The sequence below is a fragment of the Cibotium barometz genome, chromosome 15, assembly GCF_041138505.1.
Source record: "Cibotium barometz isolate CiBa-2024 chromosome 15, ASM4113850v1, whole genome shotgun sequence".
Classification (NCBI taxonomy): domain Eukaryota; kingdom Viridiplantae; phylum Streptophyta; class Polypodiopsida; order Cyatheales; family Cibotiaceae; genus Cibotium; species Cibotium barometz.
In genome coordinates, this window is record NC_141060.1 from 37,779,796 (window position 1) to 37,792,832 (window position 13,037).

Consider the following 13,037-nt stretch of genomic DNA (forward strand, 5'->3'; position numbering starts at 1 on the left):
TAGGAACCCCTTAGACCACACTTGGGCACACAAGAAAATACCCTATAGCCCTATTGTTGTCTCAAAGAGGACTCCCAATTCCACATAATATATGGTCCTATGATAGATTTTTTGAATGAAAAGAGGACCCCCTATTGTACACAAGTGACTCCAATCCATTTCTCCAAATTGAAAGAGAAACCTTTATTAAATGTCTTTGTTTTGAAAGAGGACCCCCTATTGTATAGAACATGTGACTGAAGGGCCATTTCTCGAAATTGAAAGAGTGTCCCCTTCTTACACAAAAGAAATGGATCTAGGGCCATATACCAATTGACCACATCCTCATGTATAGAGAATTTCTATAAGTTATTCCTCCTAATTATTAGTTCTACAACTTATCCTAGTAAAAGGGCTAGAATCACACTGGAAATGGCGATAGGGCCATATCTTCTTACACACAAGAGATATTAGGATTCATGGAGAAAGGGAGATGGCCAATATCCCAATTGGCTTAATGTTTGAAAAATAAAAGAGCAAACAAGAAATAGCCAAGCATTCATATCTGTTGATGAAAAGAGAGTCTCTCCTGCACACAATAAATGGCCATGGGGCCATGTCTCCCTCGATGAAAAGAGTCACACTTGGGCACATACAAAAATGGCCTTATGGTCATATCTCTGTCTGAAAGAGGACCCCCTATTGCGCACAACATATGACTCCAGGGCCATTTCTTAAAATTAAAAGAGGGTCCCCTAACACCAAGGAAATGGCTCTAGGGCCATACCTATCGCCTATTTCCTCTCATATAGAGAACTTCCCTAAGAAATACCTCCTATAAGTGTTAAGTCTACAACTTATCCTAGCAATAGGGCTCCCTTAATCACACTAGAAATGGTGCTAGGGACATATCTCCCTAGACGTAAGAGATAGCACTAGGACTTTCTCTATTCACATGGACAAAGGGAGATGGCCCATGGGTCGATATATCCCTATTAATGTTTGAAAAATAAATGAGCACATAAGAAATGGCCATGTATTTATGCCTCCCAATGAAGACAAGAGCCTCTCATGCACACAAGAATTGGTCATGGTGGGGCCATGTATCTCAATGAGAAGAGTAACACTTGGAAACGCAAAAAATGTATCTATGTCTAAAAGAGGAACTCCCTATATAATTGCACACAAATAAGGTCCTAGGCCCACACATAATAGGCACACAAGAAATGAACCTATAGCCATATATTTGTATTAAATAGGAGTCCTTGGGAACATAGGAAATGGCTCATGCCTTTATCTAAAACAAGACCCCCTATTGCACATAACATGTCTCTAGGGCCATTTCTTTGAATTAAAAGAGGGTCCCCTTACACAAAAGAAATGCCTTTAGGGTAATACCCCTACTAGCCATGTCATTGTGTATAGAGAACTTCACTCAGCAATACCTCCTAAGGATTAAGTCTGCAACTTATCCTAGCAATAAGGCTCTCAAAATCACACTACAAATGGCATTAGGGCCATATCTCCTTACCCACAAGACATCGGGATTCACGGACAAAGGGAGGTGGCCATGGGTCAAATATATCCCAATAGGCTTAATGTTTAAAAAATAAAAGAGGAAACAAGAAATGGCCATGCGTTCATATCTCCTAATGAAGAGAAGAGCCTCTTGTGCACACAAGACATGGCCATAGGGTCATGTCTCTCTTGATGTAAAGAGCCACACTTGGGCACACAAGGAGTCAGCCTATTTCCATATCTCTATCCGAAAGATGATCCCCTATTGTACACAACATGTGACTCATTTTTTCTCCAAATTGAAAGAGGGTCCCCTAACATGAAGGAAATAACCCTAGGGTCATACCAATTAACCACGTTCTTGTGTATAGAGAAATGCAATAAGCCATACATTTTATCCTTATAGTAGGGCTATTGCAATCATGCTAGAAATGGTGCTAGGACCATATCTCCTACACACAAGAGATAGCACGAGGGCTGTTTCTATTCATGGACAAAGGGAGATGCAAATGAGTCAATATATCCCAATGGGATTAATGTTAAAAAAATAAGTGAGCACACAAGAAATGGCCATGTGTTTGTATCTCGCAATGAAGAGAAAAGCCTTTCCTGCACATAAGAAAAATGCATGGGGTCATGTCTCTTGATGAAAAGATGCACACTTGGATACACAAGAAATGGCTCTATTGCCATATCTCTGTCTCAAAGATAAACCCCTATAAACATAACATAAGTTCCTAGGGATATACATAGGCACACAAGAAACAACTCCATAGCCATATCTCTATTTGGAATAGGAACCCCTAAGGCCACACCACAGGAAATAACCCTATAGCCATATCATTATCTGAAAGAGGACCTTCTATTCCACATAACATTGGTCCTATGCCAAATTTTGTGAATGTAGAGAGGACCCCCTATTGCACACAACATGTGATTCCACGGCCATTTCTCCAAATTGAGAGAGGGTTCCCTTACACACGAAGGAAATGGCTCTAGGGCCACACTTATTGCCACATCCTTGCGTATAGAGAATTTCCCTTAGCAATAAGTCTACAACTTATCCAAGAAATAGGTCTCCTTTAATCATACTAGAAATGGCTCTAGGGCCACACTTATTGCCACATCCTTGCGTATAGAGAATTTCCCTTAGCAATAAGTCTACAACTTATCCAAGAAATAGGTCTCCTTTAATCATACTAGAAATGGTGCTAGGACCATCTCCTTAGACATAAGAGATAGAACTAGGAATGTCTCTATTCATGGACAAATGGAGATGGCAATGTGTCAAGTGACTCTAGAGGGTCATTTCTCCAAATTGAAAGAGGGTCCCCAAACACAAAGGAAATGGCTCTATGGCCATACCTATTGCCCACGTCCTCTCATATAGATAAATTTCCAATGCCATACTTCCTAAGTGGTAAGCCTACAACTTATCCTACCAATAGGGCTCCCTTAATCACACTAGAAATGGTGATAGGGCCATATCTCCCTTAGACATAAGAGATAACACTAGGACTTTCTGTATATTCATGGACAAAGGGAGATGGCCATGGGTCAATATATCCCTCTGGCCTGAATGTTTTAAAAATAAAGGAGCACATAAGAAATGTCCATGCATTCATGTCTCCCAAAGAAGACAAGTGCCTCTCGTGCACACAAGAAATGGTCATGGTGGGGCCATGTCTCTCGATGAAAAGAGGACCACTTGGAAACACAAAAGTGGCCCTATAGCTATATGTATGTCTAAAAGAGGAACCCCCTATAATTGCACATAAGATAAGGTCCTAGGGCTACACATAAGCACACAAGAAATGACCCTCTAGCCATATCTTTGTCTTAAATAGGGCACATATAAATGGCCATATACCCATGCCTTTGCTTAAAAGTGGACCCCCTATTTCACATAACATGTCTCTAGGCCCAGTTCTCTGAATTGAAAGAGGGTCCCCTTACACGAAAGAAATCTCTTTAAGGCCATACCTACTGACCACATCATTGTGTATAGAGAACTCCACTAAGAAATACCTCCTAAGGATTAAGTCTACAACTTATCCTAGCAATAGGGATCTTGGAATCACACAAGAAATGGTGTTAGGGCCATATCTCCTTACCCACAAGACATAGTGGGATTCATGGACAAAGGGAGATGGCCATGGGTCAATATATCCCAATAGACTTAATGTTAAAAAAAAGAGCAAACAAGAAATGGCCATGTGTTCATATCTCCTAATGAAGAGAAGACCCTCTCATGTACACAAGAAATGGCCATGGGGCCATTTCTTGCATACAACAAATGGCCATGGGGCCATTTCTTGTTGTATGCAAGAAATGGCCATGGGGCCATTTCTTGCATACAACAAATCTCCTTATTAGTCATGAAATCTATGGTCAAATGGGGACGTCCATGCGATCATTGCTTTCACATAGGAATGTATGTGATGCCATTATTTTAATTCCATATGTGAAGTATGTAGACCAAGTCCGTATTTGTGTATGGGATGTGTCTTTTATTTATATCATTTTATAGGACTAATGTGTTTAATCAGTTGTGTGCGTTGGCATGATATAGTTAGGATTAATGTGTTTAATTGTTTGCGTGTGCTGACTAATATTATTTTGGTGTGTAGGCAATGATTGAGTGGCAGACTATGTGTTACTCATCTCGCAAGTGGAACATGTGTTGGAACACAAGGAGATATCTTGGAAGACATGTGATCATCTCTTAGGTTTTCATACTTGTTGGCATTTATATTTGTGGAAGGCCTTAGCCTTAAACCTTTGTACATACCAAATAGTATTTTTATGCTTTTTGGTAGGCCCAAGACTCTATAATTAATTTTGCTATATTTTTGGAAGGAGCTTGTATGCTCAAAGACTAAAAAAGTTATTAGGATTTATTTTTGGAGTATCTTTTTTTAAAAGCAATAATCAATATATTTAAATATGGATGAGCGATACGATGGGCCACACTCACCCATGGAGATTGAACCCAACCATGTGTGGATGGTGACTTCTCTATTTTCAAGATTTCATAGTTTATGCTATTTTGTTGAATTTCTTATGTAAGGTTTTGGACTTCAATTTGTGCAAAGTCTATGTTATATTGATTTTTGTGTTTGAGTTTGAGTAATTCTTCTCTAAGGTGTAATAAGATCTTAAAAGTGGTATATTAGAGCTTGGGGACCGCTTAAGGGGAAGAATTCTTGTACTTTTTTTTGAAGGAAACAATTTATTTGAATCTTTTGCAAGCAAGGAAGGTTACTCAAATTTTTTTTAGAGAATTATAAAGCTTTATCAAATCAAAAGGAATTAATATAAGAAAAAGAAAGGCATGCAAAAAGCTTGTAGCAAAGGTACAAAAGGATTTGGACAATGAGAGGGATTCATTCAAAAATCCAAAGGGCAAAGGAAGTAAATGAGAGAAATCCAAAGGGCAAATGAGTCAAATGAGAGGGATTCATTCAAAAATTCGAAGGGCAAAGGAGGCAAAATAGAAGAGACCTTTGGTTTATGGAAAATTTTTAGGCGATAGGATTTGGGATGAGGTTTTAAGCTACGTTTATGTATTAAACCTCTCTTTTGATTGAAAACCACCCTTCTTCTTCTTCCCAAAACCACCTTTATGGAGCATTTATGAATCTTAATCCTCTCAGTAATCCATCAGTATGGATGGAAATAGCATATTGAGGAGATCAAGGACCTAATTTTAGAATTGCTAAGCACAGAGTATGTTCAAAATCTATAATGGAGGGTTCAGAATTTTTCTTCTCCCCTTCTTAAAAAATCGACGCTGCGTTGTTGGTTTCTCTTTTTGAAGAAACAAAGAAAATTATTTTTTCATATTATTTTTCTTCGAACATGTCTCAACAACTGACATGTGGACAGATTCATGACAAAAACAATATCTGAAGTCAAACATGAGCAGTGCTGCAAAACCAATAAAGTTTTAAGTGGGTGTGATAAAATACACACACTAAAATAGTTTTTTCAACCTAGTCCCCTTAAACCTTAGTCTTTAGCTAGTCGTTAAAACTGCTTCAACGGCCATTTGCTCTATAAATCACTGGTTGGGGAATAATGAAGCGATCGTGTAGTTTTATCGCTCAGCATTACCTTCTTGTTCAAGTTTTACTCTAGCATTTTTTTTTTTGGTGTAGAAAAGCTCCGGCAACCTCAGGGGTGTACAGAAACCCTAACTCACTGACGTTGGCAGGCCTTAGGGTAAGATACAGTAAGGTTTCAACGCCCTGTTCAGCAATATTGGCATTTCCGACTGATCCAACCCTAGTCATGGAATCGCCCACTAACCCGACTACGCTTCACAAGAAAAAGACTAGCCGACGGCTGCAGGATTATGTATAAAACATACTGCATCATCTATGTATAAAACATACTACAGCTAACTGGATGGCTCAGCAACATAATGCCGTGATGAGGATATTATTCTTAAGCTTGCTCGCGCTGTCAAATATTCTTGCTAGTAATGCAGTAGACCATGTTAACACAGGGCTCAATGATGTGCACAATCCTCTTCACAACGCCGCTGATGAGGTGGCTGCTAGCGTGCAGGCGATGCTCCATCTCCTCCATCGCGACCACCCCTCCTCGTCTTTGCGCCCTGTCAACGCTACCGACACGGAGCTTCTGCTGGCTATGTATGAAAGAGATGCCGCCCGCTTAGACGACATAAGTGATTTTATTCTGAGCAGAACGTGGAGTGGCGAGGCCAACACTCGGCGTCGGCCACCGAACGCCTACAGCCAGACGGTGATCCCGAACGCTGGCGAGTTCATTGTGACGCTCACGCTTGGCGGCGGGCCTACGCGCTCCTTGCCCTTTATTGTCGACATCGGCAGCGATCTTACGTGGCTGCAGTGCAAGCCGTGTCATTCGTGTATAAGCCAGCGGGATCCCATTTACGAGCCCATGAAATCACCCACGTTTCGGATAGCTGGCTGCTTGAGTGTCGCCTGCCAGAGGATGCCCGAACGTATGCGGACGTGCACCAAAGACGGCAACTGCGGCTACCAGATGCGCTACGGCGACGGCTCCGCTACGCAGGGCCTACTGGCCTTCGAGACAGTGAACTTCGGCGGGTGGGTGCAAAGTCTCGTCAATATCGGCTGCAGCATCGACACACAGAGCAAAACACTGCAAGGTGCGGCTGGTGTATTTGGGCTCGGAAAAGGCCAAATCTCGTTCGCGTCCATCTACGGCCCCGTCTTGGGGAACCTCTTCGCCTACTGCCTCCCCCTACATTTCTCCAAGAACGCCGGCTACCTCACCTTCGGCGGTTCCAGCGACGCCGTCCATGCCATAGAGAACTACTACAACCCCCGCAACCCCTCCTTTCACTATGTTCCCCTTCAAGGTATGAGCGTCAACGGAAAACGCCTCAACATACCCTCTTCCAACTTCGAGATGAACCCCGGCACAGGCCTCGGCGGCGTCGTCTTAGACTCCGGCACAACGGTCTCCCGCTTCCCCGCCCAGATCTTCAACGCCCTCCGTGACGCCGTGCGCGTTGTCATGCAGGAAAACTCCTACTCTTCCTTCTCCGAGCCTTACTCCGACACTTGCTACCACATCGGTACCGATTTCCTTGAGAGAGCCTCCGGCTTGCCCACCGTGGAATTCCACTTCGATGGCGGCGCCACCATCGCTCTCCGTAATTACAACCTCTTCTTGCCGAACAATCTCATCGGCGACTGGTGCTTTGCCATGGGCCCAGGCAATAAAGGGGACCAATTCAGTATTATCGGCAACACACAGCAACTAGGGTTCGAGTGGAGCTTCGACCTCAGCCGCAATAAAATCGGTATCATCCCTGGGAAATGCTAGGTCATTTATACATGACTCTTGGTATTTTTTAAAAACAGCTCCTTAATTAAAACCCTGCATATAATCCCTTGGATTGACCCTTTCTATTCCAATTGACCTTTTGTATTCGATTGATACTTTGTATTCCTATTGACCCTTGGCATTGTGACTTCCATTCCTGCGTTTCGTTTGACTTCCATTCCTGCGTTTCGTTTTTTAATGTCTTTTGCAGCAACGTGTGGGTTGAGTACTAGTATATATATGTGTGTATATATAAGTACTTCCATACCCATGGTGTAACATTAAAAAAAAGAGCATTGGGTTTGGGGCTTATCACATGCAAAGGAAGAATAGAGGTTGTGCAAGATAGATGGAAAACCTACACATCAAAGACTCACATGAGTTATATGAAAAAAAAGATGCATAAAAGATTTTTTGGGAGCTCACACATAATTGATGAGAGCTCATGCATGGCTCATGAGAGGTTATACACATAGAGGGCTTTCTTTATGCATAGCTCATGAGAGGTTCTACACATAGAGAGATTTCTTTATGCATAGCGATTGAGAGCTCATGTATGTATACTCTTCAAGCATAGGTCCATATATTAGGTAGAGCCCTTACACAAATGTAGAGAGCTATATCCATGCACAAAGCTCATAGAGAGCGCTATACATGCATACAGAGGTAAATTCATGCATAGAGCACTCTACACATACATAGAGCTCATAAAGATGCCTATACATGCATAGAGAGCACGATGCATACATCGGCAACTTTATGCATGCATATTTCTCTCTATGCACTTTATGCATGCATAGAGCTTTCAATGAGTACTCTTTGGATACATAGAGAGGACCCTATGCATGCATAGGACTATCTATGTACAAATAGGGATTTCTATGCATGCATAGTCCTTTCTATGTATATATAGGGATGTCTATGTATGCATAGAGAGGACTATACATACATAGACATCCCTATACATAGATAGATAGTCCTAGGCATGCATTAGGGTCCTCTCTATGTATGCATAGAGCTCTATCCACAAGGTCGAGTGCCCTATGCATTCATAGAGAACTCTATCTATAAGGTAGAGCCCTCTATGTATGCATAGAGAGCCGTATATGGCCTCTATGCATACATAGAGCTTATAGAGGGCCCTATATAAGCTCTATGCATGCATAGAGCTTATAGAGGGCCCTATGCATATGTAGAGAGCTGTATATGACCTCTATGCATCCATAGAGCTCATAGAGGGCCCTATACATACGTAGAGAGCTATATCCATGCATAGAGAACTTGTTTTATGCATAGAGCTCATAGATAGTTCTATGCATGCAAAGAGCCCTATACATGCATAGAGAGAACTCTCTATGTATGCGTAGAGCTCATAGAGAGGCTCTATGCACTCTATGCATACGTAGAGCTGATAGAGAGCTCTATGCATGCATAGAGCTCATAGAGAGGTCTATGCACTCTTTGTATGTACTATGTGCATACATAGAGCTCATAGAGAGCTCTTTGTATGTACTATGTGCATACATAGAGCTCATAGAGAGCTCTATGCATACATGGAGCTCATAGAGAGCCTTATGCATGCATGGAGAGTTTTTTTATTGCATAGAGCACTCTATGCATGCATATATAGCCCATAGAGAGTCCTATGCATGCATACATAGAGCCCATAAGGTAGACCCCTCTATGTCGGCAGTGGACATGCAAATCTGATATGGGTAGTGGGGATAGCAAGATGGGAAAAGGGATGCTAAGTAATCTCGCATGCAAAGGTAGTGTGGAAGATAAAAGGGTATATATAATCTAGGGAGACCCCTCCTATCTTTACCTCCCCCAAGCTTGACTTTTTTGGAATATTGGAGGGCTAGTTAGGTGGAGTGGGGACCTACCTTAGCATGCTAGAGCCTCCTTAGGCCTAGTGAAATGTGTGTGCTTCCAAGGATTCTAATAATTGCCCTATAGAAGAGTCATGTTGGGCATATTTGCTAGCTTCTCCTCTTGAGTGTGTGAGCATCTCTTGGTTTCTAAGATGGTATCAGAGCCCCATTTCATGGTGCCAGGCTCATGGGGTGGTTGAGGTGAAAATATTCCATGGGTAGTGGAAGAAAAGAAGGTAATTAGATGTAAGTGGATCTACAAAGTGAAACAGAATTGAGATGGATTTGGTAGTAGGTAGAAGGTAAGACTGGTTTCTAAGGGATACGCACAAACAAATGGCATTGATTTATGAGGAGACATTTAGCCCGTCAGTTGCTAGGATGTCAGCCATGAGATCTAAGGCTATAGTTATGAGGAGACATTTAGCCTACTGGTTGCTAGGCTGGCAACCATGAGATCTAAGACTACATTATGGTATTTACACGAGATGGATGTAAAGAATGCATTCTTACATGGTGACTCACAAGATGAAGTTTACATGGAGAATATGAGGATCGTGCACATCCAAATTTTATTTTCAAGATTATCCAAATCCTCCTTGTATCAAGCACCTAGAGAATGGTCAGACAAGATAGGTGAGTATCTTGTCACTATTGGATTTCATATATCCAGTGCTAATTTCTCACTTTATGTGAAAAAGACAGATAGGGAGACAATGCTAATTGTCATCTATGTTGATGACTTGATTGTCACACGTGACAATGATGATGGACTTCGTGAGGTGAAGATGCTTCTTGAGAAAAAGTTTAAAATTAAAGATTTGGGTGAGATGCAATAATTCTTGGGTATAGAGTTGATTAGATCACATGATGGTATTTGGCTTTTGCAGAGATAATATGCTTTGGATATGTTGTCTAAATATGGGATGATAGTGTAGGTCTTCTATCGTACATGTATGGTCTATTAAAGGATCCTACTATGTATCGATTTTAATAGAAGGTAGAACTTTTGATTTACATGACTATCATCAGACCATATTTGAGCTATTCAATTGAATTGGTGAGTCAGTTTATGCAAGCCTTGGGAAAGCCACATTTAGATGTGGCTAGGAGGATACTCAAGTACATAGAGTCCACCATTCATTATGGAATTTTCTATGCACCTCGAGAGTACAAGTACATATACAATGTACATAGGTTTACAAATACAGATTGGGTTGGTAGTGTCTCAAATAGAAGATCTACTAGTAGCCTTATATTCTCTTTTAGGAGTGAGTTGGAGGTAGTAAGACGGTTTATAACTATAGGGGTTATACTCTTTAACATGTGAGGTAGCTTGGTTACACAAGCTACTTGTATATATATTGCGCAATGGAACAAAGTGAAATCAAAATAAGAAAAATTTTACTTCAAATAATATTTTATAAGAAAATGAAGCATAGAGACATATAAACACCATATTGGGTCCAATTTGTCCCCCCATATGTGAGACCCGGTCTCACACATGAGTATTTCAATGATTTATTAAGATATGAAGTAATTTGGTACAATCAATCTCTTTGGAGACAATATCTCATCTCATTAGAGAAGAAAAGAGAATATAGAAAGAAAGGAGAGCTTTATCCAATGAACCTGCAATTCTTACAAATCACGTTTAATAGAGCTCTCTTGCTCTCACACACAAACGTATAAAATATTAATTAAATTATACAAGGAAAATAGTAAAAGAAACTGATACTCTCTAAAGACGTTTACCTGTCTCACCCTGTCCTAGCTCCTTGTATGAAGGTACAGGGAGAAAAATAGTAAAAGAAACTATACAAGAAAATAAGTAAAAGAAAATGATACTCCTTGTAGACGTTTACCTGTCTCAGCCTGTCCTGGATCCCTGTAGACGCTTACCTTTCTTAGCCTATCCTAGCTCCCTGTATGAGGGTATAGGTTTGCAACTTGTAGCGCCTGTCACTCTCTAGTCTTCCACTAGAATATAAACAAGTTTATACAAAAAATTACGAGAATAGTGTGAGTGTACAATTGAACACGGGCTGTTTCATTAAATTTGGTTGTATGTGAAAATAGGCTTTTAGACAGTATATTTTAAGAAAATTTTACTTTTTCTATCAATTAGTATACATATATTGGTATTATGTGATATTTAAGTATATTTATTTTTACTTTTGATATTTCATATTATTTTAATTTGAATGAAGATATTTATAATAATAATAATCAATCTTAGATTATTCATAATAGTCATTTTGGACACGTGTGTCTGTCGACACCCAAGGTTGAATCTCATAAAATATATTCTTGACCACCACCAACTCACCTCCGTTATCTAATCCAATAATCTGCACCTACATCAACTAAGCCAATCAATTAATAAATTAATTGATTAAAAATAAACATCCATATAATAATTTATATCAATAAGACGATGTAACCAATACTCCTATGCATGTATGGATTCACCCACGTACACGTTGTCGTGCCGTGGCACGTCTATGGTGTGAAACCATGCATATGAGACTATCAAATGCAAATCTAGATGCATGGGATTAAGTGCTATAACGAGTCATTATATGATGCCCATGTACATATGTTCATATTGTAAATGAGGTTCAATAAGACGAGCCGAGGCTGAGTCTGGTCTTGAAGCTTTGTATATGAGTGTGGTGTGAATTATGGAGCCTTATGCTTATGGTAGACCTTGTAGTAGGAATCACTCAGTTATATACTTGGCCTGTGTGGCTATGTAAATGATGGTATGGTGGCTCGTAAAAGGGCTATGTGAATGATGTAAATGGCTACCCATGTGCATGATATGGACTCCCCTCGATGTGGATGAAGATCCGTTTCCATCATCATTTCCAAACCAATGAGACATGGAACTTATGCATATTTTTCAAGAAAGGTACTATAGATGAAGCCCAAGATCATCATGAAGAAGCTCCCAAAGTTGCAAAACAATGGGTGATGTAGTGTCTTGAAGCACATATATGATGTCGAAGGTCCCACAAGTCATGCATGTGAAGGTTTTAGTAGACTGATTTGAACATGATATTTGATGTAGCATTGGTCCAAGCGTTTTACATATGAGAAATAGACATATCATATGTATTGAAGCTTATGAGGGCAGCTTGCGTGGCAGCAAAAGAAGAAATATCCGAAAACAATGTAAAAAGAAAGGTGCCGCATGAGTTTTTTCGAACTGGGGAAACACGGGAATTTAGCTGCAAAAGTGGTGCGCCCGATTTCCTTGCGGGGAAAGGAGAGAAATAACCAGAAGGCGGTGCTTCTCGTGGAAGGGGGATATGCAGAAAATAGAAAAAACTCAGAACCAGAGAGCAGATGAACCAGAGATTTTAAAAAGTTGAGATTATCTTCTGTTCAAGCTTTGTAGGAGTTCAAATTATAGAGGAAATTAAGCTGCTTCTAATGATACGCTTCCAGAAACTTTCGAAAAATGAAGAGAACTGCTGCAAAATTCATGCGCATGCCGTCTGGCTGGACTCTCTAGTGATATGGTACTTGTGAGTGGAGCAGTAGTGGACATCTACAAGCACAAAGCAGAGGCTGGCTGTCGTGGGTTCGTGTGAAGTAAATCGAGCTACTACTGGTGGCGGCTTCAACCAAGGTTAGTGTGACTGTGTATATTATGGTGGTTACCGCCTTTGGCAGAGAGCTGGTGAGGTGACGGGGTGGATAGCAGACGCCTCGTAGAGCAGCGCACTAGGGAGTGTGGAGCGCAAGCGGGCTACTTCAGAGTGTTTGAGGAGCATGAGAATATTGAAACTGCAATCATGGGAGGATTAGCGAGTG

The 13,037-nt window shown here is 40.8% G+C and overlaps 1 protein-coding gene across 1 annotated transcript; it reads left to right on the forward strand.

Annotated features, from left to right (window-relative positions):
- Positions 1 to 5,907: 5,907 nt before the first annotated feature.
- LOC147631265 (protein ASPARTIC PROTEASE IN GUARD CELL 2-like) lies at positions 5,908 to 7,341 on the forward strand. Its single transcript, XM_086809164.1, has one exon. It carries the CDS (start codon positions 5,908 to 5,910, stop codon positions 7,339 to 7,341), a length of 1,434 nt encoding a protein of 477 aa, XP_086665290.1.
- Positions 7,342 to 13,037: the final 5,696 nt, after the last annotated feature.